The 27,381-nt window shown below is 47.3% G+C and overlaps 1 protein-coding gene across 1 annotated transcript; it reads left to right on the top strand.

Annotated features, from left to right (window-relative positions):
- The first annotated feature begins 11,810 nt into the window (after positions 1 to 11,810).
- Positions 11,811 to 20,351, top strand: IL4 (interleukin 4). The gene is made up of 4 exons (XM_019422045.2): positions 11,811 to 11,973; positions 12,244 to 12,291; positions 17,904 to 18,029; positions 20,259 to 20,351. Exons 1-4 carry the CDS (start codon positions 11,839 to 11,841, stop codon positions 20,349 to 20,351), a joined length of 402 nt encoding a protein of 133 aa, XP_019277590.1. The 5' UTR covers positions 11,811 to 11,838.
- The last annotated feature ends 7,030 nt before the right edge of the window (positions 20,352 to 27,381 follow it).

Raw genomic sequence — 27,381 nt, 5'->3', positions numbered from 1 at the left:
AGGAAGCCAGAAATAAAGACAGTAACAAGAGACCTGATGATGTTTGTCTTTTACTGTGGCCTTTGGGAATCCTGGCCTATGTTCTTCTGGAGGCAGGGCAGTGGGAGTGGTGGGGAAGTTAGGGACAGGAACTGGGCTGAAAGGAAGTAAGCAACCCCCCAGGGGTGTGGGCTGCCACCCACAGGGAGGCAGAGGAAGCCTGGGCCCTGACTTCTGGGTTCATGGAGGACATGAGAGGAGGAGGAGGAGCAATTAGGGACGTCAGAAGTCATCTATGATCACGGTTATGATGAGTGGCCAGCCTATGTGTAGCACCACCCACACAACCCCTGGTGTCTCCCCCACAACCTCTCTGAGCCTCAGGGAAGAAAAGGCTGCATGCCCAAGGTCACACACCTGGTGAGGAGCAAAGCCAGGATGAGAAGCCAGAACTCACTCCAACTCCAAAGCCCATACACTAAACTACCCAGCCTTTCTCTGTCCAAATGTCATCTCACCTAAATGTATGGCCTTTATCATACTGGCATCAACCTATGTGGGCACCTCCCCTGATGGGAAGCTCACTTTCTAGGGAGAGCACAGTCAGTCCTTGGACAGGTGTCATCATTAGTGCATACTCACCACCTCTCTGAACAACTGATTTATGATCCCTGAACTATGGAGTGATGAGTAGAGACCCCAGGTCACAGGGGCCTGGTCAGAATGCTGCCCCAACCAGGTCTTCCTGCCTCTCCCTTGGCCCAGGCCAGCACTAGGAGCACCAGAAGAAGAGGCCTCAGCAAACCACAGCTAATGCTCATGTCTCTCAGGAGCGGTTTACACTGTGAATCTGAGAGGTGCCCATAAGGAGAGGATGCTTTTGCACTGAGTGGTAGCGTCCTCACAAACCAGTCTCAAACACTGGGTGGCAGGCAGGTACCCTCCCTGAGAAGCCCCGAGCCCTGTGTGGGAACATCCACAGCAATGTTCAGAAACCAGTGGGGGCAGTCACCTGGGAGCAGTGAGAGGTGATGCTGTGCACGACTCAGGCAACAGAAGCCATGGCAGGACCTGACCAGGGGCAGACAACCACAGGGGCAGCTCCAGGAGCCACTGAAAGAGAGCGGACCCCTTGCACCCAGGTAGAAACGAGGGAGGACCTGTGGAGGGGGCGCAGGAGCTGAGCGTCCCACAGGCTGTCCGGAGCAGGGACTGGATCGTCTCCGTGGTCCCACAAGGTCTCAGAACCTGCTGAGTCCCACTATATTTGCTGAGGACTGCCTGCGGCCTGCACTCCTCCTACCCTCTGGGCTGGCAATGACTAAGACAGCACATGCACTCAAGGTTTAGCCCCAGAAAGAAGACTGTAAGCAATGGAGGGTCTGGAGAGGAGAGCTCTATCGGGAAAGCAGGCAACTCGGGGGTGGGGGTAGGAGGTAAGAGCTCTGCAATTCCTCTCCATCCAGAGGTTCAAGAGTTTTGAGCCAGAGGATATTTGTGGAAGATTGATTTTATGTTTATACAAAACTTTTTAGCAATCCAGTCTCTGGCAGCATCACCTCTGACCCACATCCTCTGCCCAACCAGAGCATTGGCCTGTCGGTCCGAAGGAAGATGGAAAGCCTTCAGGTGAAACTCCATGTGAATCTTTCTTTTTTTTAATTTTTTTTTTAATTTTTTTTTAACATTTTATTTATTTTTGAGACAGGGAGAGACAGAGCATGAACGGGGGAGGGTCAGAGAGAGAGGGAGACACAGACTGAAACAGGCTCCAGGCTCTGAGCTGTCAGCACAGAGCCTGACGCGGGGCTCGAACTCACCGTGAGATCATGACCTGAGCCGAAGTCGGACGCTTAACCGACTGAGCCACCCAGGCGCCCCAATGTGAATCTTTCAAGAAGACCGGAAGTGAGGCTGGACTGGGGCAGGGTCCCTTAGGATTTCCTAAGGATGCATTTACTCCAAATGGTAGTCAGGAGGGTGTACAGCACCAGCAAGGCCACCGGGGCCCCACCACTAGGGGTCCACAGTGTGCCACATCTGCAGGTACCCACAGCTCCCTGCCTGCAGCACTGAGACTGTCCCCAAGACAAGGAACCTGTGGTCACGGATGTGTGCAGTCAGCCAGAGAGGGCTCGGGCCCTGCCAGGAATGATGGACCTCCCAGAGCCACAGAACCAAGCCAGTGCAGGTGGCAAAAGGGAGGAGGGCCCAGCCAGGAATGAGAGAGAAAGAAAAAGATGAAAGAGGAAAAAAGCGTATGTGTCAGCTATTGTGGCTGGGAGCACCACTACCTGGGGACTAAGCCCGGGGTATTTGCTGGGAGTTTCTCTAACCATATGGTCTCACTTCTTCCATGCGAGAAGCAAACCCTGAGCAGGTCCCAGAGAGAAGGGGGGTCGGGAAGAGACAGAGTGCTTGCTGAGTGGGAGGGAGATGCTGGTCATGGGGCCCAAGGTGGGGAGCCCCTTTGCACCCCACGAACCCCAGGCCCCGGAGGTTTCACTGGAAGAGGGGCTGGGGCTCAAGTGAGAAGTGAGACACACTTGAGTTTCCGGTGAACTTGGCTCCAACACCCTCTGTTTGCTGCTCAGATGAGGTGTCAGAAAACACTTCGAGTCACTGCTGGGGTTTCTCTGAGGCTGGCCCTCTCTGAACTGCTCGGGACTCAGGAGGACAAGGGCTTTCATCTTGTTTCCTTGTGACCCGGAAGCTTGAAGGCTGCGGATCATCAAATCCATCAGCCTGTGGCTTTTTCATTATTATCAACAGGAAAGTGCCTTCTGCATATTATCTTAATTTAGCTGGTCAGTTGGAGCAAAACCAAAAATCGTTCCTCCCTTGAGCTGACTCCTTTCTAAGCCAGCCCAGCCGAGTCCAAGCTGACCATGTTCCAGGCTGGCCGATGGCCTGGGACTCACTGGCCAGTCATCTGACTTTTCCGGAAGCCCAAACCGGTGTCAGAACTGGGGACTGTATCCACGGTCACCCCTCCCACACACACGCTGCCCACTCCTACACTGAAAAATAAAAGTCATAAAGCCTCATTATCTTCATTCGTTTCTCAGCTCCACCCAAAAGCAACAGAGTAAAGGGTTTGCAACGAACTTTCCCAGATCAACTGATTTCTCAGCAGCAAGGGAGGGCCCCATGACGAAGCCATTTGAAATCCCAGAAGCAATTTTCTACCTACGACCTCACTTTCTGTTGTGCCCTCTCCCTTCCCCTGCACAATGCCTTGTGGAAAGTGGTGCTCTTAAAGCGTCCTTCAGAAACGCCCCCAGCCCATGCACCACCCAGGCGGACGCTGCTGTGTGGTCCCCGGTGACGCAAACATCAACATTAAATATAGCAACCTTCGTCAGTTCCGCTCTCTGCATTACTTGGACAAGCAAGCAACCAAGCAAGCACGTGGCGAGGGCCATTCCTGAAAGCCAGTCTGCTGTGGAGGCTCCCGCAGACCAGAGGGTCAGCGCCCCCTTCTGAGCGCACGGCCCTAGGCCACAAGAAGCCCCAGCGATACCCTATTAGAAAAGCAATTTTTCATTTAGCATCTCCTTTTTTTGTCCTCGTCTCTGTCTTCCCACCTTTTCTTTAATCAGCATTTATTCATTTCCCACTGAAGGACAAATTTAACTAAGAAAAAAAAACTAAAACAAAACAACATGAGAATGGTGTCTGGTCCATGAGAGGCTGGGAAGGGCCCCAGGATTGGACTGTTGGGGACCTGAGTTCAATTCTAAGTGCGCTGGGGGAGCTGGCTGTCTCAGGAGTGGATCCGGCACCTGCAGGGGTCCCGCACAATTCCTCCCACGGGCCCATCAGATGCTGTGTTGCCAGTGAGAGAGGAAGGCACACCATTCTTGGGGGGTCTTCACCCAGCCCTGGACTGCCAGGCTGGTGCAGGGGGATACATGTGGGATGAGATGGGAAAGGTGGGTCACCAGTCCAGCTCTGAGGCTGAAGTGGCATCGATGCCTCGGGGACAGATGGAGAGGTTCTGCAGACTCCTCAGCCAGCTTTCCTCTCTCAGGAGAAGAACCTTCCACCTGCTTCTCAAAGAAAAGAGAAGCCAGGAGCCTATGGGGCTACTTCACCTCCATTAGAGAAGCCAGAGTGCACCCTCCTCCCCCTACTTCCCTCCTTATGAGGGGTCCTCCTTGCAACTTTGCTCAGAATCCCATTCCTTGGCCTTCACCAGGAGCTGGGGCGGAGACTACAGGGTCCAAGTAAGTCCCAGCTATGCCCCTAACTTCCCTTGCTGTTACTCAGGCCAAGTCTCAGCTCTCGCTTCTGCGAAATGGAGGTTCGTTCATTCATTCATTCATTCATTCATTCATTCATTATCTACGGAGACCTTTACCAGGTGGTCTAGATGCTGGGGATCCATGATGAACAAAATAAGGTTACTTCTAGCGGAGGGACAGAGTCCACAAACAAGAGAACACAGATGCACAGGTGGTGGTGAGTGCACTGGCGGCCAGTGAAGTAGGGGGAAGGGGTGGTTGCTGTGAGGGTGGGGTAGGTGCTGCCTAACTGTGTGGGGAGGTCAGGATGCAGATCTGGATGAAGTGAGGGATGGAGAAAACCATTCACATAACTAAGGAAAACGTCCAGGGAGAGGGGAGGAAGAATGCTCCTCCCAGAATCAAGGTGTAGGGAGCAGTGGCCAAGGGTGGGAGCAAGAGGAATAGGCAGTCAGGGCTCTGAGGGCAAGATAGCTTTGCTCTGGCTCCTGCATAGCAGAAGCACTCTGTGTGAAGGACACAACGTGGGGACAAGGACGGGAGTAGGAGGGCCAGCTAGGACACTCCTGTGGAGACCCAGGTGGGACATGATGGTGCAGGACTGGATATGGTCAGGTTCTGGAGATGTGTGTGTTATCTACATGATATACATTTATACATCACTTCCACAAACATTATGACATCTGAGGTTATAAATATATGGATATTATGTAACATATAAATAGTGACTGTATAATTTTTTAACCATAAGTCTTAAAATTCCTTTATTGTGGGAAATTTCAAACACATACACAAGTAACTCCCCATTACTGACAGCCCAACAATTAGCAACTCATGGCCAATTTAGTTTTGTCTCTGTCCCACCTGCTTCCTAAGTCCCGCCTCCCACCTCCACCCAAGTTTCCAAACCAGAGGCTGCAGGATCGGATGTGGGCACAGAAGGTTTGTACCATGGTGTGAACACCATGAAGGATCTAGTTGTTGGGCAATGATCTGGGGAGGCCTGTGCTCAAGTGTGTCCCCATATAAAAAACTTTTTACTTGTTTATTTATTTTTGAGAGAGAGAGAGAGAGAGAGACCGACCACGAGCGGGGGAGGGGCAAAGAGAGAGGGAGTCACAGAATCTGAAGCAGGCTCCAGGCTCTGAGCTGTCAGCACAGAGCCCGACACGGGGCTCGAGCCCACGAACTTTGAGATCATGACCTGAGCCGAATTTGGACACTTAACCAACTGAGCCACCCAGGTGCCCCAAGGGTGTCCCTGTTTAAAAGCTACTGATCACATGGGGCACTGGAGGGCTCAGTCAGTTAAGCATCTGACCTGTGATTTAGGCTGTCATAATCTCACAGTTTGTGAGATGGAACCCAAGTGGTGATTGGGCTCTGGGCTGACAGCACAGAGCATGCCTGGGATTCTCTCTCTCTGCCCCTCCCCACCCCCTCTCTGCCTGCCTCTCTCTCTCTCAATAAAAAAAAATAATAATAACTATCCACACATGGAATCCCCCACCCCCTCACAGCAAGCACCCCAGCAAAGCCTGCCCTCTCAGATGCATCCACACCACTGTTTCCATTTCATGAGGCCTCCTCCCCATTGGGCACCTGCCCCCATGGCACTCCAGAAGCTCTCTCACTGATGTCACTGATTGTCTCCTATCACTAAATCCAGTGGAAACACTTCGGCCTTATCTCACCCGCCCCTGAAGAACATCTGATGCCACTGACCACGTGCTTCTCCAAGACTCTCTCAAGCCTGCATCCCCTCCCAGCCCCCCTAGCTGCCTGCCTCCTCTCCCTCCTTCCCTTCTTCCAGCAGCACCAGAAACGCCACAGTCATTTCTTGTTCCATCTCTTCCTGAGTCCGGGGGCAGTACCGTTCTTCCCCTTGGCTTCCTCGCCGTCTGTGTCGACAGCCCAGACTCTCCTCTGCTCAGGGTCCCCCTCTTCCCTCTGAAACTGTCATCTCTGCCAACAGCAGCTCCCATGCCAGAAACCTGGGGCTCTGTGTGACTTCTCACTCTTCCTCACCCCTATATTCAGCCCATTCCAAGTGCTATGATGATGATAATGATGATAACAAAAGTTGGGAGACTTCCTACAGGCCGGGCACCACACTGAACACTGTTTTGATCACCTCATATAATCTTCCCACAGTCCTTTATTAGTTCAGTTCTACAGAGAAGTGTGGGCAGGGAAACTTTCCTGAGGTCACCTTGAGAGCAAGGGGCAGAGCTGGGACTCGAAGCACCGGGCCCCGCTGACTGCAGGATGCATGGCCTTCAGTGACAGTACATACTGGGAGCCACCCTCAGACCCATGGCTGCTGCCGCCCCACGCTATCCATGATCCGTGAGCCATGCTTCTTGATCCACGCCAGCTACCAGCTCTGAGCTCACAGTGACCTCTGACTGCAGTCCTCCAGAAGGTTCTCCTCCCAGGCTGCTGGCTCACCCAGTTCCTGCAGGGCCCCAGGGAGCGCCTGCCTACTGGCCCGCCATGAACTGTCCCCACAACCCCTCTAAGGCCTACTTATTCCAGCGTCTGCTAGATAGAGCTCCTTTGGAGGAGTCTTATTTTCAACATGAATAAGCCTGTGAGAAGGTCCTGAAAAGGGCTCTTCTCTCTGTGTTGTGTCACACAACTGACCCAAGAGGACGGAAGAGGACGCATGCAGGGTTCAGGGTAGGACAGGGCGCTGGGGATGGCTGCTGTGGCAGGACTCCTCAGCCAGGGCCTGGAAACTGGGCTGCTCTGGGTACTCTCACCTCTCCCTGTTCTCTAGGGAGCTGTGGCAGATGCCCCCTTCCTGTGCCCTGGAGCGGGAGGTTAGGTTTTCTGCAGGAGCAGTGCTAGGGGTGCTGGGACATAGCAGAGGCAGCAGCCCTGGGGTCCCCAGAATAGAGCTCCAGCAATGCAATCTTGAACTCCACACCAGCGGTGCAGCCCTAGGGCTGGCACTCCTTCCTGAGGGTCGTTTCTTTAGAATTCTGGGCCCAACCGGGAGCCTGTTCCCCCACCCTCCCAATATGTTCACCAACACCTACTTCCCTGCACTGAGTGCTCTCTGTGTAAGGTGCTCAGTGGTACCTACTTCCTGAGCGGACTCCAAGACCTAAGTATGAGGGCTGCAGGGTGTCAACTAACGCTCACCCTCCCCAAACAAGAATAAGGCCTCAAAGACTAAAAGGGGGACACATGCAGGAGGGATGTGGGTGGGGTAGTGTCCAGCAGCAAAACTCCCAGTGGCCCTGTCAGACGCAGGTTTGCCAGGTAGAGGAAGTACCACAGTCATGGGATCAATCAAAGATACGATTAATAACAATAATAAAAATAAAAATAAAATATTAATAATAATACTATCACAGAGCACACACTAGGTACCAGGCACCATTCTGACTACTTAAAAACATTAACTTATTTATTCCTCACAAGAGCCACATGAAGGAGGTACCACGATTGCTCCCACTTTATGGAGGAAGTTGAGAAAGCAGAGCAGCCAGCCCTGACAGGCGGCCTGGCTGGCCATGTGCTGAGGTGGCCTCCAGAAGCAGCCACACCTCATGGAGTAATACGTGCCCAGCACTTTGCATAGAATCTCTCTCACACCTCACAGGGATCTTATGAGCAGGAGCCACATCATTCCCACTCCACGGGTGAGGAAACTGAGACCCAGACAGAGTTAGTGATCTGTCCACGGCGACAGAGTGGACAAGTGGCTTGTTTGATGGATTCCAAAACCCAGTGTTCAAAACTGTCACGTTCTAGGGCCTGAAAGGACAGTTCTGAGGCCACACGGAAGCCAGGGCTGGTTCTCAGCACTCACACAGGGTGAAGGGAAGGGGGTCTATGCCTGACACAGCCAGAACCTAGCAGAGTCCTCAACTTCTCTCTGAGCTCCGGTGCCTGTCTGCCTTGTATCATCACTGCCTGTGACTCCTGATGGCTGGGAGAGGCTCCTGTGCAGGTGGTAGCTGTCCTTGTCCCTGATGGGCAGGCTCCATCTTCCAGGCCTCTGTCCAGCCAGCTACATGCACAGTGCCATGGGCCACAGTGCAGAGAGAACAGCTCCTTTTCTCCTACCCTTCAAGGGGACCTTCCGGTCACTCCATGATGTTCTGCAAAGTTCACCTATCCCTGGATTTATCCAACCATTGAAACAAAACAAAACCAAAAAAAAAAAAAAAAAAAAGGCTTTATTCTGCTTCTGAGCTACTAGTTCGCATATTACAAATCTCTTCTGTTTACATCTTTGCCCCCAGAGCCTTAAACCTGGGGTGTAGCCCTCAGGAAAGGCATGTACTCAAAAAAGCCACCACCGAACACAAGGACAGCTTTTGTATCCTGCTGACCTCCCCTTCTCTCCAGCTCTCCCGCAGCCCCAAAGCTCTGACACGTGTGTTCTGCACCATGAACTCTCCTCCAGGATGTCTGCACTTTCAAGTTTTAACTTCCTGTTTTAACTTGGACCTTTCCTCAAAAAAGGAGTATGCACCATTTACTCCAAACAACAGTTTATCTGGATGTGAAGTCTCCATCTGTCCTGGAAGGAACTCAACCTTTCTTAGTAACTCTCCTCAACTCTGTAGTGAAGACCTAACTTGCCCTAGCAAGAAACCCAAATAACCCAATAAAAAATGAGCAAAGGACCTAAATGGACATTTTTCAAAGAAGATACATGAATGGCCAATAGATGCATGAAAAGATACTCATCATCAGGGAAATTCAAATCAAAACCACAGTGAGATGCCACCTCATACCTGTTAGAATGATTATTTCAAAAAGGCAAGAAACCACAAGTGTTGGCGAGGATGTGGACAGAAGGAAACCCTCTTGCACTGTTGCTGGGAATGCAAACTGATACAGCCGCTGTGGAAAACAGTATGGAAAATCCTCAAAACATTAAAGATACAAATACCATATGACCCACTAATTCTGCTTCTGGAAATACATCCAAGGGAAATGAAAACGCTATGTTGAAGAGATACATGAACCCCTATGTTCACAGCAGCATTATTTACAATATGTCGAGATGGAAACATCCTAAGTATCCATTGATGGATGAGTAGATAGAGAATTTGTACACACACACACACACACACACACGCATGCATACACAATGGAATATTACTTGGCCATAAAGAGGAAACCCCACCACTTGTGACAACATGAATAGACCGTGAAGGTGTTATGCTAAGTGAAATGTTAGAGAAACACAATACTGTATGATCTCACTTATTTGTGTAATCTTACAAAAACAAAACAAAACAAAACCCAAACACCCAAATTCATAGTAAGAGAGATCAGATCTGTAGTCACCATAGGTAAAGGGGGTAGAGGGAGGGTGAAGAGAATGACAGTGGTCAAAACAAACTTCCAGTTATAAAGTAAGTAAGTACAGGGGATGTAATGTACAACATGATGACTGTAATTAATTAACACTGCTGTATGGAATCTTGTTAAATTGTTAAGTGAGTAAATCCTAAGAGTTCTCATCACAAGGGAAAAAACATTTTTTCTTTTTTTGTTCTATATAAATGAGATGATGGGTGTTAACCAGACTTATTATGGTAATCATTTTGTAATATATATAAGTTAAATCATTATGCTGTACACCTTAGACCTACACAGTGCTATATGTCAATTATATTGCAATAAAACTTGGGGGGAAAACCTATGCAAAAATTTTAAAACGACAGCAACAAAAAAACTTACCCAGAGAGATCTGGCCTTTGTCCCAGCTCTTAGGAGGTAACTTCTAAGCCCATGGGATAAAGAATTTGTAACCGGTTCCTGGGAAGGAGCCCCTAAATCCTTGGGACTTCCCAAGGTATAAGAGTGTCAGGGCCTTAAGAGCTTATGCTAATTAGGCAACTCAGGGTAGGGACCAGCATCACCTTGAGGCCATAGTGGTATCAGCCAAACCTCCAGGGCGGGGCTGGAGGATGAGGTCAACTGAAGGGGTCAATGATCCAATCAATCACATTTACAGAACAACACCCCAGCTATATTCTGGACAGCATAGTTCAGGTGAACTGCCCTGGTTGGCAGTACTCTGTGCGCTGTCATACATTAAAGTGCTGGGGAGGTGGCATGCTTGGACCCAATGGGGAGGAAACAGAAGAAGCTTCACGTTTGGGACCTTCCTAGAACTCACCCTCTGTGTCTGTTCTTTTGGCTGGGTGTTACTGGTATCCCTTTGCTGTAACACAGCTATCACCTTCTGTATAGTACTTTCCTGAGTTCTATGGGTCACTCTAGCAAACTACAGAGCCTGAGAAGGTAGTGGGAACTTTCAAATTTTTAGCCAAACGGCGAAAAGTGAGGGTAGACTGGCGACCCTCTCTGATGGGAGAGCAGCCTTGTGGAGGCTATGCCCTTAACCTGGGAAGTGTAACCCAACTCTGCATTGTTGGTAACAGAAGTCATTGCATGGAGTTTGGCAAACCCACTGCAGTCCAGTGGAAGGATCCAAAATATGGCCGAAGGACCTTCCTCATACACTTATCTGGATCCTCTCCTTCACAAAGCGCCAGGCCCTGTAATAAGCCCCAAAGCACGGGGACAACTTAGTGGTATTCTTTTCTGTGTGAACTGAGGAAATCAGTAGGGAGAGGAAGGTCAGACAGCAGGGAAAGGCAGTGGACAGGACAGAGAAGGAAAGCCTCGGGAGGAAAGAGCAGTGGTACACCAGGGCCGAGGAGTCCTGTTCCCTGAGTGAGGAGTGGGGGTGCTTGGACCTCAGCGGGGCCCCGGGGATTAGACTCAGGCAGCAGGGCAGGTTGTGGGGTGTTGACAGACAACCGACTTGTAAACCAGGAAGATTATGGCTCTTTTTCGTAATGAGCTGAGGACATATTTAAGTTCCATTTACAAAGTGGTCATTCCTGAAAACCCGAGATAGACATGTTTTGTGAAGGGGCTCCTTATCGCTAAAGGCCTATGGACTGGAGGTAATCTGGACTGAGCCCCACCTGATGTCACTCATTTTTGCCAAAGCCTAAACCTGGAGGAATGGCATGCCTGAGTGCCAAGACAGGAGAGAGTCTTTGCCCATTATGTTCCTTCTACCCAGAGAAAGAACCCCAGATCAGCTTTTCCACAAGAGCAGAGTTTCCAAGATGCCACCCGTACTTGGAAGAAGCCAGGCTGAAATACTATTCAAGTCAAACTTTCTTGATATTACTCTATCTTTCCCCAGGAGGACTGCACTAAAACAAATTCGGACACCTGTGGCCTCTTCCTTCTGTGCAAACAAAAAGCCAGCAGCAACCCCAAGCTGATAAGATTAATCTAAAGAACAAATTATGGTGTAATTTCCTATGCTGATACTTTGTAGTTAATTTTAAAAAAAGGTTTCATTTTCCTATTGGTATGATTTCACAGGAACATTTTACCTGTTTCTGTGAGGTATTTTTTCTCCTGGAAGAGAGGTGCTGATTGGCCCCAAACGAATGACAACCTGGTGTAATGAAAATTTCCAATTTCCCTCATTTTCCCTCAGTTTCAGCAATTTTAAATCTATATATAGAGATATCTTCGTCAGAATTGCATTGTTACTCTCTTTTAGTAAACGGATTTGTCTCAGATTGTCACTGCAAATAGAGATCTATTAATGGATCTCACCTCCCAACTGATTCCAGCTCTGGTCTGCTTACTAGCATTTACCAGCACCTTCGTCCACGGCCAGAACTTCAATAATACGTTGAAAGAGATCATCAAAACGTTGAACATCCTCACAGCGAGAAACGTGAGTAAGATATCTGGCACCATCTCTCCAGATGTTCTGGTGATGCCGTGGGTATTTCTTAGACTATGAGAACATCAGGACTTCCAAAGAAGTGGATGGTTGGTGACAGACAGGGAGCTGTGCAGAGATTTCTCTGCAGGAGCTTTTTGGTCCTGAGGGATGGTAGGAAATTTACTTGGTTGGAGGGAGGGAGAACTGCCCAGCAAGGATCCCTCCGTACAGTCGGAAGTGACTCTGTCTCTTGTTCTCTCTCGTTCCTGTCGCGGCCAGGACTCATGCATGGAGCTGACTGTCATGGACGTCTTGGCAGCCCCAAAGGTAAGAGCTATCCCAGGGTCTGCTTTGGCAGATTAGTGACTTGGGAAAGGAAGGCCATGTGTTTCTTGTTTGAACTTTTAGAAATTTCTTTTACACAGAAATTGAATGGCCCAAATTAACTATAAGCTGTTAGATATTTTTAAAGAATGAGAATTCTGATCTTTACTCTCAAACATGTTTTGGTGTTTCTGGTTTCACTTGATTTACAAGATGGGTAATAGGAAGCTTGGATTTTGTCATCTTAAATCAGATCCTGGTCAAGGAAAAGTTCTTTCTTTTCCTCCTACACTGCAGCCTAGTACCTGGAATATAGGAGGCACTCAGTAAAGGCCTGTTGAAGGGGAGAGTTTTTCCAGCCCATACATTTCTGAAAAACCAAATACCCTCACAAAGAGAGATATGGAGATTACAGGTTGAAGGAGCTTTCATTTTGTCTAAGAGACTTCCTATGGCAACAGAGGAGGTATCGCCAGAGCCCCTCCTTTTCCGCAGCCTGGTCACCTAACAGCCCACTGGCTCCGGGGGTGGCTGTCCAGAAACCCTCAGCTGCTCCATCCTGCCAAGCCCCTTCCAGTCTGGTCCAGAACGGCCCAGCTACACGGGGACCCACACATCCCTGGCTTTGGCTGCTCGGGCATCTCGCCTTTCCGCCTCCTGTGCCGTCTCACCCCCGCCCCTCTATCTTTAGTGGGAGGAGACAGATTTGACAGCTGATAGTGCATTTTCTCTGACAAACATATGACTACAGCCATGTCAATAGCTTTGTGCACATCAGTTCCTGTTTTCATGGAAACACAAGACTGAGAATGAAAAACCCAAAGCTTCAATTTACCAGTGGTCTCCTAACCACTTGCTTTCCACGTGGACCAGAGGGGATCAGTTGGCCAGGAGTGCAGCCATGCAGGCTGGGCATGGCCACACCCCAGCACCTGGGCCAGAGGACAGACCCATCCTTCTGGGTGAGGAAAACTGTTCTTCAGGCTTTGTCTGGACGATCTCATTTCATTAAAGATTAGTCCCGGAGTCTGATACACAATAATATATAATACTATAATCATATATATAATATTGATGCATAATGTATTATTATGGAATAATATATATAATATATTATATATACATTATGCAATTTTGTCCTTTAGAATCTCATCCCATTTCAGACTCTGTCCATCAGGAAGGAGCTTGGAAGAACTTGAAGATTTTATACATACGTAGAATTCTATAATACATACATAACATCTATTAACATGTTATATATATATATATATATATATATATATATATATATATATATATATATATATAAATAGCCAAGAGTCCACTGGGCTGTGCTCTGGGTCCTCCAGATTGCAGTGCACTGCTGAAGGGGCTCCATCAAAGCCAAGGGCTGGGTCCCAAAGTGCTAAGGGTCTGGAAGTGACACAGCCTGTCGTTCTAGCCACAGTTTTGCCATTAACTAGCTATGTGGCCTTTGGCCAGTCTCCATATCTCTTTGTGCCTCAGTCTCCACACTGGAAGATATGAAAGTGATTTTGACAGTTGGCTGATATCCAATTCTTGAGTCAGTGGAATGTGTTACTGTAAAATGATGTAACTCTTGGTTAAAGGCAAAAACTGGTTATAAAGGAGCAGTAATTCTAAGGAGGGGCCAGGGGATAGAAATGATCCAACCCTCTGTGACTTCATGCCCAGGGGCAACTCCACTCCAGGCCATCTCTAGAAGACCAGGCCTGCCCTCACCCCTGCTGAGGCGCAGGTCAGGACATGCCACTGTCCTGCCGTTCTTGGCCTTCCTCTCCACCAGTTACCACATGCTCCCCTCACCACATGGGTAGACATCTGCTAAAAAAGTCCCTGTTGTCCTGCTTCAGTCCTACCTGCCTTCCTCAAACTGCTTCTACCCCTCTGGCATTAACCATCTTCATTGTTCCCTTTTCTTTTCCTCAAAAACACAGCACTGCTTACTTATCCATTAAGATATTATAGAATAAGGAAAGGCTGCTATTTTCTTTGTGTTGCCAAAGAAGGACATCTTTCCCAAATCCCATGTATTAGTTTCCTTTCTTTGGGGGATCAAGAATTCTATTATCTCCAAGTTGGGTAGGATCCTGCTGTTGGCAGTGGCTGGAAAGAAAGTGCTGATCTACCCAGGTATCTTTGAAATTAAGGTGGTCTGAGATAGATCAAAATGGAGAACAAGCAAGCTGGCTGGTCCAAGATGGATTTCTTAGGTGGACCATTAGTTGGAGGTATTTCCTGCTTTCCAAAGAAAGCTCAAGTCCATGATTCCTCAGAGAACTCTATGCCAGCCCTCGACACCACCCCCCTCTTTTTTTAAGTAAAAGTGAAAGACTTTTCACAAGTAGTATTTGGGCAGAAGTGGAGATAATGAGTACAACACAAAGGGGACTAGATTTTTACGGCCCTCAACGAAGCTAGTCAAGGACCACGTTAGAAATCTAACAGTCTCTGCCACAGGAGAAAGCCTGGAAGGTATTCTCCCATTTGCTTCTACTCCCATGAGGATCAGGCTTGTTTCCAGCAAAGGCCTAGGCCCCCCTGTTGAAGCTCCTTTCCTTGAGCAGTCCTAAACTGCAAGGCCCACCAGGCTGTCCGAGCATGCCCCCTGCACTAGGCAGGACACGCTCGGGCAGCAAAAGCTGGAGAAGCAGGGAGCAGCATCCTGTAGCTGCGATACCAGTGCAACTGAAACTTTGAGGTCTTAACTAAAACTTCCTTTAGAATTAGTGCTTTTAAAGTTTTTCCATGAGATTCAAACTCTTTTCAATTCCTATTTTATCCTAGTAACCTTTAGAACATCCTTTGAAGAATGTGTTCAGAGACAATTATATATAAGGCCATATACTCAAAACTGACAGGGTTTAATTTCTTTTTTTTTTAGTTTTTTTTTTTTTTATTTTTTAATGTTTATGTTTTAGAGAGAGCAAGAGAAGAAAGAGCACAAACAGGGGAGGGGCAGATAGAGAGGGAGACACAGAATCTGAAGCAGGCTCCAGGCTCTGAGCTGTCAGCACAGAGCCTGATGCGGGGCTTGAACTCACAGATCATGATATCATGACCTGAGCCGAAGTAGGACGTTTAACTGACTGAGTCACCCAGGGGCCCCAAGGGAGCTTAATTTCTAGGCTCTAAGCCAAAGTTTTAGAAAAGTTTTCATTCCGTTTTGAAGAAAAAATAAGCAAAGAGGCTCTTGTCTTCTTGGTCTTCCCGAACCTCATTGTTCTCTCCAGCAGCACAGCTGGGGTCTGCCTTCCCTTTGCCTTCATCACCTCGGCTCACCCACTAAGCCTCCAAAGAGAGAGAGATTTACGGGAGGTTTCTGGACTCTCAGAGCCCAGAGATACTGGTACTGCTTTCAAGTTTCCAACTACAATCAGAGACCAGGAGGGCTCCTGTCTGGTTCATTAAGTCCGCGTCCTCCCAAAGGCCTTGCCCATGGGCCACGAAGGCCCACAGGGCAAAGGGGAAGCTTCTGTAGCCTGGGATTCTAATGCTTCCGTCCGGGTCTGGGTCTTCCCGGAAAAAACCCTAAATTATGAAATACACTTCTAGAATTTAGCCTAAAGAAATACGAGATGAACATAAACATTTACACAGATGACTCACTGCCACTTTATTTTACGGAAGCAAAAAACTGCAACGATCGGGTATGAACCAATTACGGTACAAAGATGCCACGGGTTCCCATGCAGCTCTCAACCCCATGGTCTTAAACACTAGTGAATACTTAATGTTTATACTATCTAGTGTGTAAAAAGGCTACAAAACAGTATCAATAGTTGATCTCCATTTTTAAAAAAGTATTTTTAAAGGGGCGCCTGGGTAGCTCAATTGGTTAAGCCTCCATTTCTTGATTTAGGTTCGGGTCATGATCTCATGGTTTGTGGGTTTGAGCCTTGCATCAGGCTTTGCACTGGCCGTGGAGTCTGCTTGGCATTCTGTCTCTCCCCTTCTCTGACCCTTCCCCGCTTACTCTCTCCCTCCCTCTCTCCCTGTCTCTCTCAAAATATATAAATAAACTTCAAAAAACATTTAGGGGCGCCTAGGTGATTCAGTTGGTTAAGAGTCCAACTCAGCTCAGGTCATGATCTCATGGTTTGCAAATTCAAGCCTCACATCTGGTTCTCTGCTGTCAGCGCAGAGGCCACTTCAGATCCTCTGTCTCCCTCTCTCCGCACCGCCCCCTGCCCCCCCCCCCCCCCGCTGGCTTGCATGTGTACACACACTCTCTCTCTCTCAAAAATAAACATTAAAAAAATTTTTTTTAATAAAAAATAATTTTTAAACTGTAAGGTATTTATCAAAACATCAAAAGTTACCTCTCTCTGGCTGGTGGAGTAATGAGTGAATTTCATCTTTGCTGAATATATATCACCTTTATAGTAGACATATATTACCTTAATAATCAGAAAAAAAAAAATGCAGGAACTTAAAAAAAAAAAAAACTGCCCAGACAGTACTTGTCATATAAATCCCCTGGAGATTTTGTCAATGGAACTTGTGATCTAGTGCGTCTAGGGGGCGGGCTTGAGATTCTGAATTTCTAACAAGCTCCCAGGCGATGCCCAGGCTGCTATTTCATGGACCACACTTTGCGTGGCAAGGGACCAACAAAGCATGTTCTCGAAGAGGATAGAGACAGCTTTATCTGAGCTGGATCAGGTTCAAGCTAAGACCACTCTCCACGCTCTGTGCTTTTTGTTCTTCAGTGCAAAGTGGGAGGACACACTGGGCCTGATTCAGACTGAGTTACAATCCCTCTCCCAGGTTCCCCAAAAGAGCTGTTTTCCCCCACTGGACATTCCCTCTTCTAAAGCCCGAATGTCCCCATGAAGAGTCATACAACCAGACACACATCAGGGCTACTGCATCCCACCAAGGTTCTCTCATGCTGCACATCCCAGACCAAAGGCCTCTACAGAAGCTGTGTCCACAGCTCAGCTCAGGGGCACCCTCTCCCAGAAGTTTCCTCTGATCTCACACCTAGCCCCGACCCTGGCACACCCCTCTAGCTGTATGGGCTAATGTCTGATCTCCTCACATGGACCCCAAGCTTTGCACATACTGCCATCTCCTGTGGGGAGGGCCAAGTGGAGAATGCTACCCAAAGCACCAGGCCACAGGATGGGCACTCATTTATTCAACAAGTATGTAGGATCTCTGGGAAACCTGGACTTTAAAACCTTATAGCAACGAGACAGAGCAGAATCTGACTACAAGCTCATGCAGACACCTACAGAACAGCACGTGTGGTGGAGAGAAACAGACGTGGGCTATAGACAGATGGCTCTACATTCAAATCCCTGCTCTGTCACCTACTTAGCTGAGTGACTTTACTCAGGTACCTTTTCAGCAACACCATCTGAGGGAAAAGAGAAGGTTGCTGCACTTGCAGGTAAGTGGGAGAGGATGTTTACTGTGACCAGCAGCCTTCAGTCACATGGAAGGAATTCTTGAGTACCTGATCCATAGTTGAGCAAACTCACTTTCTCAACTTGTCCTCCTGGAAAGAAGCAATCACAAGGAAAACTCTCTCCCCCATGGTCAAAATGGAGCTAGTGCATGGCTAACTGTGGCATTTTTCTTTCTAGAACACAAGTGACAAGGAAATCTTCTGCAGAGCCACAACCGTGCTCCGGCAGATCTATACACACCACAACTGCTCCACCAAATTCCTCAAAGGACTCGACAGGAACCTCAGCAGCATGGCAAACAGGGTGAGCTGCTTGATGCCCAACAGCTTGGCTCCTGATGGACAGGAACCTCACGTCTAAATGTTCCTCCTTCAGAGTTGTAGTAACCTTGGTTAATCAACCCATTCATTCATTCAGCAAGTATTTGTTGAGGCTCTGTGAGTGCAAGGGGCTGCTCTAGGCACTGGGGAAAAAGTGCCTGCTCTCACAGAATGTTCTAGTGAGTGAGTCAGGAAAGCAAACTAACATGTAATACTATGTCCAGTAGTGATATGTGCTATGAAAAAAACTGTAAGAATAAAGAATAGAAGGGTCATGAGAAAGAGGGCTGATTTAACAATTGATGACATCATCTGAACAAATATTTAAATTATGTGAGGATAGCAGGCCACATGACTAACTGGGGAAAGAACATTGCAGGCAGAGGAAATACTTGTGCAAAGGTCCTGAGGTAGAAATGAGGTTCACATGTTCAAAGATTAGTAGGAAAGCCAGTGTGATTGGATCAGATTGAGCAAGGGGGATTTTAATAGATAACACATGGTCTTTGCATTCTACCCCAAGCATGGGAGGATATATCCACAGGGTTTTGGGCAGAGACTCCAGTCTAATTTATGTGATTTAAAATGATCACTCCGGTTGTTGTGTGGTGAATAAACTGAATGAGACTAAGCACAGAAGCACGCTGGCCCACCAGGTGGTCATCCCACTAATCCAGGTTGGAGGGAACAGCAGTTTTGCAGGTGAGAGCAATACAAGCTGTGAGCTTTGGAATATAGCTACAAACAGAGCCAGGAGAACCATCATCACGGGTGAGGGAATGAGTAGAAGGTGGCCTCTTGGTTCTTGGCCTGAGCCCTTTGGCAGATGGTTGGTGTTGTTTACAGATTTTGAGGACTGGGTGCGGCAGGGATGGGGGCTGAGTGCAGGATAGGGAGTTCAATTTATAAATACTAAGTGTGAGGTGCCTCCTGGATAGCCAAGTGGAGATGTTGAGATTGTTGGACTGAGCCCAGAAGCACTCTCACATACAGAGGTCAGGAAGAAGAGGTCGGCAGAAGAGCTGAGAAGTGGCCAGTGAAGCAAGAGTGAAATCAAAGATTGTGTGGTGTCCCAGACAGCAAGTGAACAGACTCTTTTAATAAGGAAGGAGGCATCAAATGTGTCGAATGTACCAGAAGGTCAAGTCAGATGAAGAGGAGAACGGCCAGTGGATCTGGCCTGACAGAGGACAGGGGGGATGCCGATATCTATGGAGATTCAGCACTGAAAGCGTGATTAGAGCGGGTTCCACAGTGAGTGGTGGTGGGGAGGAGTGGAAAGCAAGGGGAAGTGAGGACACAAAACTCTTCTGAGGTGTTTTTCTATTAGGCTGCCTAGAAGTGGAACAAGACCTGAAGGACAGGTGTGGATTCAGGGAAATTCTTTTGAGGTGGGGCATATATGCAGCAGGTTAACACTCCAGAAGGCATGATCCAGGGGAGCGGGGAGAATCGACGGTGTGCAAAAGAGGAAGAGCCAAGAGTAGATGTTATCTAGGGCCAAGGGCAGGAATTGGGGACATTCACCCCCTTACTGCACCTGCCCCCCTCATTTGTAAGGTAAGGTAAGGAATAGGGTGCTGCCACTACGCTCATTCCCTCTTTTAATCCTCTTAATTATCTCATGGAATAGGCACAATTGTCCCCCTTTTATAAGGGAAAACACCGACGCTTTTATAAATGAAGTAGTGTGTCCTAAGCAACATAATTAATAAAGTGGCAGAGCAGAGCTGAGCCCCAAACTGAAGCAGTGGCCTGGGATCCTTTCCACCCGTGGTGCTGCCAAGCTGGAGGGATGCTGTTCATGGGCAGGAGAGAGAACGGAACGACTCTCTGTCTCAGCAGGCCAGCTGGCGATGCGGAAGGCCCAGGATGGCTGCAGGCAGGTCTGAGGCTCCGCCTCATGTTAAGCCCCAAAGCAGCATGGAGTTGTGACACTCTCCCCCCCACCTCCCGCAGGGTCTGTGGCACCCCTCAGAGGCTGACAGTGAAGGTAACCATTTCTAGGAGTTTATTAGCATGCACAGAAGAGGCCTGGTGGCAGAGAGGGACTTCCAATGAAACTAGACTGGAGGAGTGAGGAGGCCCTGGTCAGAAATAATTGCTTGGGTAGGAAGGGCCACAGCAGGCTTGACTCAGTAGACAGGCAGGAAAGACAGACTCAATTACTTAGCTAATGAAATGACAAGCTAATGAAATGTTTCTTTTGCAGACCTGTTCTGTGAATGAAGTCAAGAAGAGTACACTGAAAGACTTCTTGGAAAGGCTAAAAGCGATCATGCAAAAGAAATACTCAAAGCAATGAAGCTGAATATTTTAATTTATGAGTTTTTTAATTACTTTATTTTAAAAATATTTATATATTTATAATTCATTATAAAATAAAGTATATGTAGAACCCGACAGTACGGTGTCCCTTCAATGGCATCAGTTGTATCTACTTGACAACTTTTGGGGAAACCATTGTAATTTACCAAGAGTCTAAAATTGGTGTGGGTGTAAAAGTGGAGACACTGTTTTCCTCTCCAGATGGGGACTCAATGCACAAAAGGATTAAAGAATAGAAGGCCACACAAGATGTAAATGAGAAATAAGAGAGCTTGTAGAGTGTGGGTCCCTGAGTCTTACTAACTAGCAACTAATTGTGAATTGAAAGGTGTTAACTAGACGCTTAGAACGTTCGTCTCCCAGTGGCACAAGGCTGTCGCCCTGAGTCTATGGGCAGGGCCAGGGATGAAGTCCAGCACAACATGTGGATCTGCAGTGAACGATATCTAAAGCCCTGATAATGTCAATTCCCTTGACGATGTAAGACTTTCAAATCTTAGGACCAATAGACAAAGCACAGACAACTTAATTGTAATTATACAACCAGCTGTGAATGCTATCAACCTGACAATGTAAGAGGTACAGCTGAAAATGGTTGAGGGGTAAAAGCAGAAGGAAAGACAGGTGAGGCTCCCCCAGCTTACCGGTGGAAGGCATCAGTTGAACAGCACTGAGGAGGATGGAACAAAAACAAGAGATTTAAGTATTCAAAATTGCAAAGGTAACATAAGATCTAAAAATAATTTACCATAAAAAAATGGGGGGGGGGCACCTGGGTGGCTCCGTCAGTTAAGCGTCCAGCTTTGGCTCAGGTCATAATCTCACAGTTTGTGGGTTCAAGCCCCACTTCGGGCTCTGTGCTGACAGCTCAGAGCCTGGAGCCTACTTTGGATTCTGTGTCTCCCTCTCTGCCCCTCCCCTGCTCGCTCTCTCTCTCTCTCAAAAAAATAAACATTTTAAAAAATTTATAAAAAATTTGGAAGGGGCAGTATAAATGGGGTAAACCCTTACTTTTCAAGAGGGAAATCAACACACAATATCTAATGTTGGAAAATTAAAAAAGAGTTGGCAAGAGGGGTCATAAGCTGAAGACTGGTGTGGCTGGAGGTGGGAACAGGAGAGGTAACTGTACTACTCTGCCCTCATGCATGTTTGTAAGTTTTTGTAATAAAAAGTGGACAAAAGCCCATAGTGAGTGAACTGACGAATCTTTGGAATTATGCTAGTAGCCACCATAAAAACTAAAAACTGAAAAAGGAAGGTGGTTTGCTGGCAATGGGACTTGGAGTAAGGATCAGGGAAAGCAAGACACAAGACTGCTGGCTTTCCATGTTAAGGCCGTGGCCATGTGCATACATAAATGATAAAATATTTTTTTTATTTTTTAATTTTTTTGATCTTCCCAAACTTACTTACTTACTTATTTTGAGAGAGCGAGAGCGAGAGTGAGAGCATGCACACTGAAGAGGCAGAGACAGAGGAGAGGCAGAGAATCCCAAGCAGGCTCTGCACAGTCAGCAGGGAGCCCATTGTGAGGCTTGAACCCACAAACCATGATATCAGGAACTGAGCCAAAGTAGGATGCTTAACCCACTGAGCCACCCAGACACCCCAGTAAGTGTTTTTGAAAATTAAAGAACTAAAAATGACAAAGACAAATGCTGGTGAAGACGTGGAAGAGTCAGAACTCTCATATATTGCCAGTGTGAGTGGGACAAGGTGCAGCCACTTTGGAAAATAGTGTGACAGTTTCTCAAAAGGTTACATGCAGTTCCTATATGCCCCAGCAATTTTAATCCTAGCTATCTGTCTACCCAAGAGAAGTGAAAGCTTATGTCCACACAAAAACCTCTACACCCAAGTCCATAACAACATTCTTCACAATAGCAAGAAAACAGAAATAACCCAAATAACACCCAAGGAGAGAATAAAGTGTGGTATACCTATGCAACAAAATATTACTTGGCACTACAAAGAAATGAGGTACTGATACATGCTACAATATGCAAAAAGCTTGCAAACACTAGGCTGAGTCAAAGGAGCCAGACACAAAAGGCTACATAGGTTATGATTCCATTTATATAAAACGTCCAGAAGAGGCAAATCACTAGTGGGGTACCTGGGTAGCTTAGTCGGGTAAGAGGCAAATCTATAGAGGCAAAAAGCAGAAGACTGATTTCCAGGGGCTTAGGGGGATGGAAGAAGAGGGAGTGAGTGCTAATGGACACAGGCTTCTCTTAGGAGAGATGAAAATGTTCTCGGACAGTGATGACGACACTTGCATAACTATGAATACTAAAATACTAAATACTGGGGCACCTGGGTGACTCAGTCAGTTGGGCGTCCAACTTCGGCTCAGGTCATGATCTTGCGGTCCGTGAGTTCGAGCCCCGCGTCGGGCTCTGTGCTGACAGCTCAGAGCCTGGAGCCTGCTTCAGATTCTGTGTCTCCCTCTCTCTCTCTCTGACCTTCCCCCATTCATGCTCTGTCTCTCTCTGTCTCAAAAATGAATACATGTTAAAAAAAAATTTTTTTTTAAATAATAAAAAAATAAAATACTAAATACTAAAATTCTAAAAACCACTGAAGTGTATACTTTAAAAAGATGAACTTTATAGTATATGAGTATACTTCTAGCATATGAGTATACATCTTAACACAACAGTTACTTTTTAAAACGTTAAAAGGGAAAGGGCGCTTGGGCGGCTCAGTCAGTTGAGCATCTGACTCAGTTTTGTCTGAGGTCACGATCTCACGGTTTGCGAGTTCAAGCCCTACATCAGGCTCTGCGCTGACAGTGCAGAACCTGCCTCAGATTTTCTCTCCCCCTCCATGCTCAGGCTCTCTCTTTCTCTCTCTAAATAGATAAATAAACACCAGAGTTAAAAAAAAAAAAAATTAAAAGGGAAGACAAAAGCAGTGGCAAGTTGTTGAAAGTTGCCTTTTGAAGACATGCAAGAAACTGCATCTAGTAGCAGTGAATGAGCACTCTCCTTTCATCCTCGCTTACACGTATGTGACAAAAATTAATACTAGTACTAAAATTATACCCAAACATGTAACATCTTTTTAACCCTTTCAAAATAAGGGAACAAATCAAAAGCTTGAAGTCTCACCCTGACCACAGCCAGTTTCACCCTGCCCACATAAAATACCAGCATGTCAAGGGCAACAAGTAACTAAGAGAGTCATGGAGCCTTCTAAGGCCACACTGAAAACTTTAGTTTCCTTTCTTCTTTGATTGAGACTCATTTGCATTCAATGGCTAATGTGAGCTGTAGTCTGCCACAGGATATGAGTTGTGGGTTGTATTTGTGTATGAGGCCAGGACGGTAAAAGGAAAGGTTGTTGGGAACAAAGACTGAGACGGGGCCATAGGAAGGACAGGCAGACTCCGGGCACGTCTGTCAGAAGCCGAGTTTCAATGGTTAAGAGGCAACTAACATTTTTATTTGCTTCCAGACGGGTGGTTCCGGGCTCTGGACAGAAACGCCCAACAATCACCCCTTGAATTTACCAGGAGGGCAAGAGAACATGAACAGAGGAGGACACACATAAGAAGAAGGAGTGAATAAATGAGGATGAAGTGAAAGGTGAGATGGCTGTCATTTGAACACATTCATTTAGAAACTTTGCCACAGCCCAGGCTTGAGGGGACGTGCCTGCCTGCGTGGACTGTGCAACACTGACGACAAAGTCTGAACCTCTCCTTGTCAGCAACCACCTCCACCTGTTGCCCACGTATATATTTTATCTCTAACTGACATTAGTAGGTAAGAAATACCTATTGAATAAATGAACGAAAGAAAAGATGTTTCACTCCAATCTATGGTGGAAGGACTTTTATTGACACATCCTTGGACCAGCCACGGTTAGAAATGCATCAGGGGCTTCCTTGTTCCTTACTGGCTTATCCATGCCGGTGAGCCTGCCCTATCCTTCTCCCCTCTCCTCCACAGGTCATCTTGCGGGGGAGGGGCTCTCAGGGTGCCCAAATCATCTGAGAACAAGGAATTTCAGTGCACAGCGGGCTGCATGGCTTTCTCATGGGGTAGGGCTCAATCAGTACGCAAGGTTAGCCTCTCCGTTCCCACCAGCTTCCACTGAGAGCAAGGACTTTGTCTGGTCCCAGAGCTGATTTCTTGGTTCAATTTATAAGCTCAAGTGGAGAACCAAAATCTAGTTAGCTGTCAGGCCCAGCGTTTCCCGAACTGGGTTTGCCCTGAGCCCCTGGACATCTTCTCCTCAGCTCTCCACAGTTCGGCTCTTGGGATCCATCCTTCCTGTCAACTTCCTCTTAGGTGCACCTTCAGGCTCTCCACCGTCTCCTATTAGCCAGTGTTAAGCCAAACACAATCATTCATTTACTTTTGTGCGTGCTGGCTGCAGGCCTGGGTACCTGCCAGGTGACGTGAGTAAAGAGAACCAGGGAGCTCGCAGAGAAGACAGAGGGCTTGGCTCCTCTGGCTCAGAACCAGGTCAGCCCCCAGGGCCCGGGTGTGCGCACCATCTGCTCTCCCAGCTCCCGTCTATCTAATCCTTCACAGTCTTTCCAGAAGTTGTTCCTCTAAAACACAAATGATATGAGTGACCCACTTTAAATTCCCGTGTGGCTTCATATTCCTTACAGAAAACTCCCTTCACAATAGGGTCCTGGCCTATCGCTTTCCTTTTCAGGTTCATCTGTCCCCATGCTTTTTGCCTTCTGTATCAAACATCCTACCGGGGCACGTGGCATCCAGACCCATATGTTACTCCTGCTGCCCCGGATGCCTTTCCCTACTTGTTACAACATTTCAAACAGCACTGTCCCTGAGAAGATGCCTTTTCTGGCCATTTGGTGCCAGGCACCATCCTGGCTGCCAGGGAAGAACACGGAGCCTGGCAGCTCACCAGTCACACCCCGTAACTACAGCCCTCAATGTGCCGCACGCTTGTTCTCATTTCCATGGTCACCTGTCCCTCCAGAGGGAGGCTGTGAGCATCGCAAAGACCTTCTGAGCAGAAGAGCGTAGGCACACAGTAAATAGAGAAGACACCAGTGACGCAGTGGCACAATTCATGATGGAGTAGAAATCAAGGCCAACATAATATTTCTGTAATGACTCTGGTGCTTTTAGGTTGGGTTAGGCAATATCCTCTCACTGAGATTCGTATCAACTCCGAGAAATATTTTATTCAGTTGTAAAGTCCCAGTTAAATTCCTTTGTACCACTGGAGAAATAAAGCCTTTGATTAAAACCTAAAATTTCCCCAGCCCTCTGAAAAGGGGAGGGGGAGGGGAGCAGGTGTGGAAGAATGTGTGATCTGTCATATTCTTTAGTCAGAGCCATAAACGTGTTTGGGTAAGACAAAGTGATGTTCTGATAACGTTGATAAAAGTAACTTGAAGATTGGGTCACAGGAAGCCCAAGATAAATGCTGAGAGGAAACAGGTTCTTTTTGAAGTAGCCTCTTCATAATCATTTTCCCACACATTTGTTCAACTTCCGAAGGAGGACTGAAGACCTGATTTGCTTTGCAAATGAAACAGCCTAAGAATGAGACACTCAGCTCCTGTTGTAACAAATGTGCTCAGAGGCTCCTCCGGCTCGGTGTAGGCTTAGGCTGTGGCTTCCGAATTCTGTGAACTATTCCCGCAGGCACAGGGTAACTATGGTCCCCTAGGCTGGTCCTTGGCTCTATTTTTTGTTTTGTTTTCGTACTTGGTTTTAAAAGAGATTTCTCAAGGTCTTCAAGAGGACAGACAACGTCCTCAGCAGCATCCTGACAACACAGGCAGTAACAGGTTTCGTGAGGGAACGCATTAGTGGGTTAGTGGTATCGCTTGGTCGGAGTATCACGCTCGGAAACTCAACTGGGGAGGATGGGCAGATGCGAAGGCGGCACTATTTATTACCTTGCTTGGGCCATAGCGGGCCTTTAATCTTCTTCTCACATTCTACACAGTGAAGGAGTGGGAGCTAAGTTAGCAGCTGGGAAAAGAGAACAAGACTGAAAGGCCCAGAGGACTCTCCTTTCCTATGTAAAAGCACATCAAGTCCTCTGAGACTGGCTGACAAATCCAAACCTCTCAGCACCTGCCTGCCGTGAATTTTCCAAGGCAGCTCAGCACGGTGACTGGTAATCAATAAGTGTTTGTTAAAAGAACACACGATTAATAATAATCCAAGCAAAGTTTTGTTTTACAGATATATTAAGCTCATTAAAAGTTTTTGAAAGAAATCAGGATATCTTACCACTAAGAAATGTCTCCTTTTACCTTTTAGTGACATACATTTTTCATACATGGTTAAGTTTCTGTTCTCAAATACCTAGTGAAAGGGTAACAAAATTTAGATAAAAATATTTTTGGTGAAAATAAATTTTATCAATTAGAAGAAACATTTTAAAACTTCTCTCCCAGGTTTCTGTTTCAGGATGATTTCTGTTTAAAGGCTCACAACATTAAAAGCTTTGGGTGTGGGGGCGCCTAGGTGGCTCAGTCGGTTAAGAACCCAAGTTTGGCTCAGGTCACGATCTCACAGTTTGTGGGTTCAAGCCCCGCACTGGGCTCTCTCTGTGCTGACAGCTCAGAGCCTGGAGCCTGCTTCAGATTCTGTGTCTCCTTCTCTCTCTGCTCTCCCCCCACCATACCCCCCAGCTCGTGCTCTCTCTCTTAAAAATAAACACACATTTGGGACATGTGGGTGGCTCAGTTGGTTAAGTGTCCAACTTTGGCTCAGGTCATGATCTCACAGTTTGTGGGTTTGAGCCCCATGTCAGGCTCTGTGCTGACAGCTCAGAGCCTGGACACTGCTTAGGATTCTGTGTCTCCCTCTCTCTCTGCCTCTACCCTGCTCACACTCTGTCTCTCTCTTCCAAAAATAAATATTGAAAAAAAATTTTTAAACACTAAACATTTGTAAATAAATAAATACACATTTAAAAAATTAATAACAAAAAGTTTTGGGTGTGAAAGGTGCTTGGGTGGCTCAGTCAGTTAAGCTTCTGACTAGTGATTTCGG

The sequence above is a fragment of the Panthera pardus genome, unplaced genomic scaffold (assembly GCF_024362965.1).
Source record: "Panthera pardus isolate Hobbes unplaced genomic scaffold, ASM2436296v1 HiC_scaffold_2, whole genome shotgun sequence".
In the NCBI taxonomy this organism is placed as follows: domain Eukaryota; kingdom Metazoa; phylum Chordata; class Mammalia; order Carnivora; family Felidae; genus Panthera; species Panthera pardus.
This window is presented reverse-complemented; position numbering and strand designations above follow the sequence as displayed.

Bases quoted from the DNA above. Each gene is read 5' to 3' on its own strand.
- IL4 (XM_019422045.2), top strand. From the start codon at position 11,839: ATGGATCTCACCTCCCAACTGATTCCAGCTCTGGTCTGCTTACTAGCA. The intron at 11,974-12,243 runs GTGAGTAAGATA...TGTCGCGGCCAG, and splicing joins ACATCCTCACAGCGAGAAAC to GACTCATGCATGGAGCTGAC. The intron at 12,292-17,903 runs GTAAGAGCTATC...TTTTCTTTCTAG, and splicing joins ACGTCTTGGCAGCCCCAAAG to AACACAAGTGACAAGGAAAT.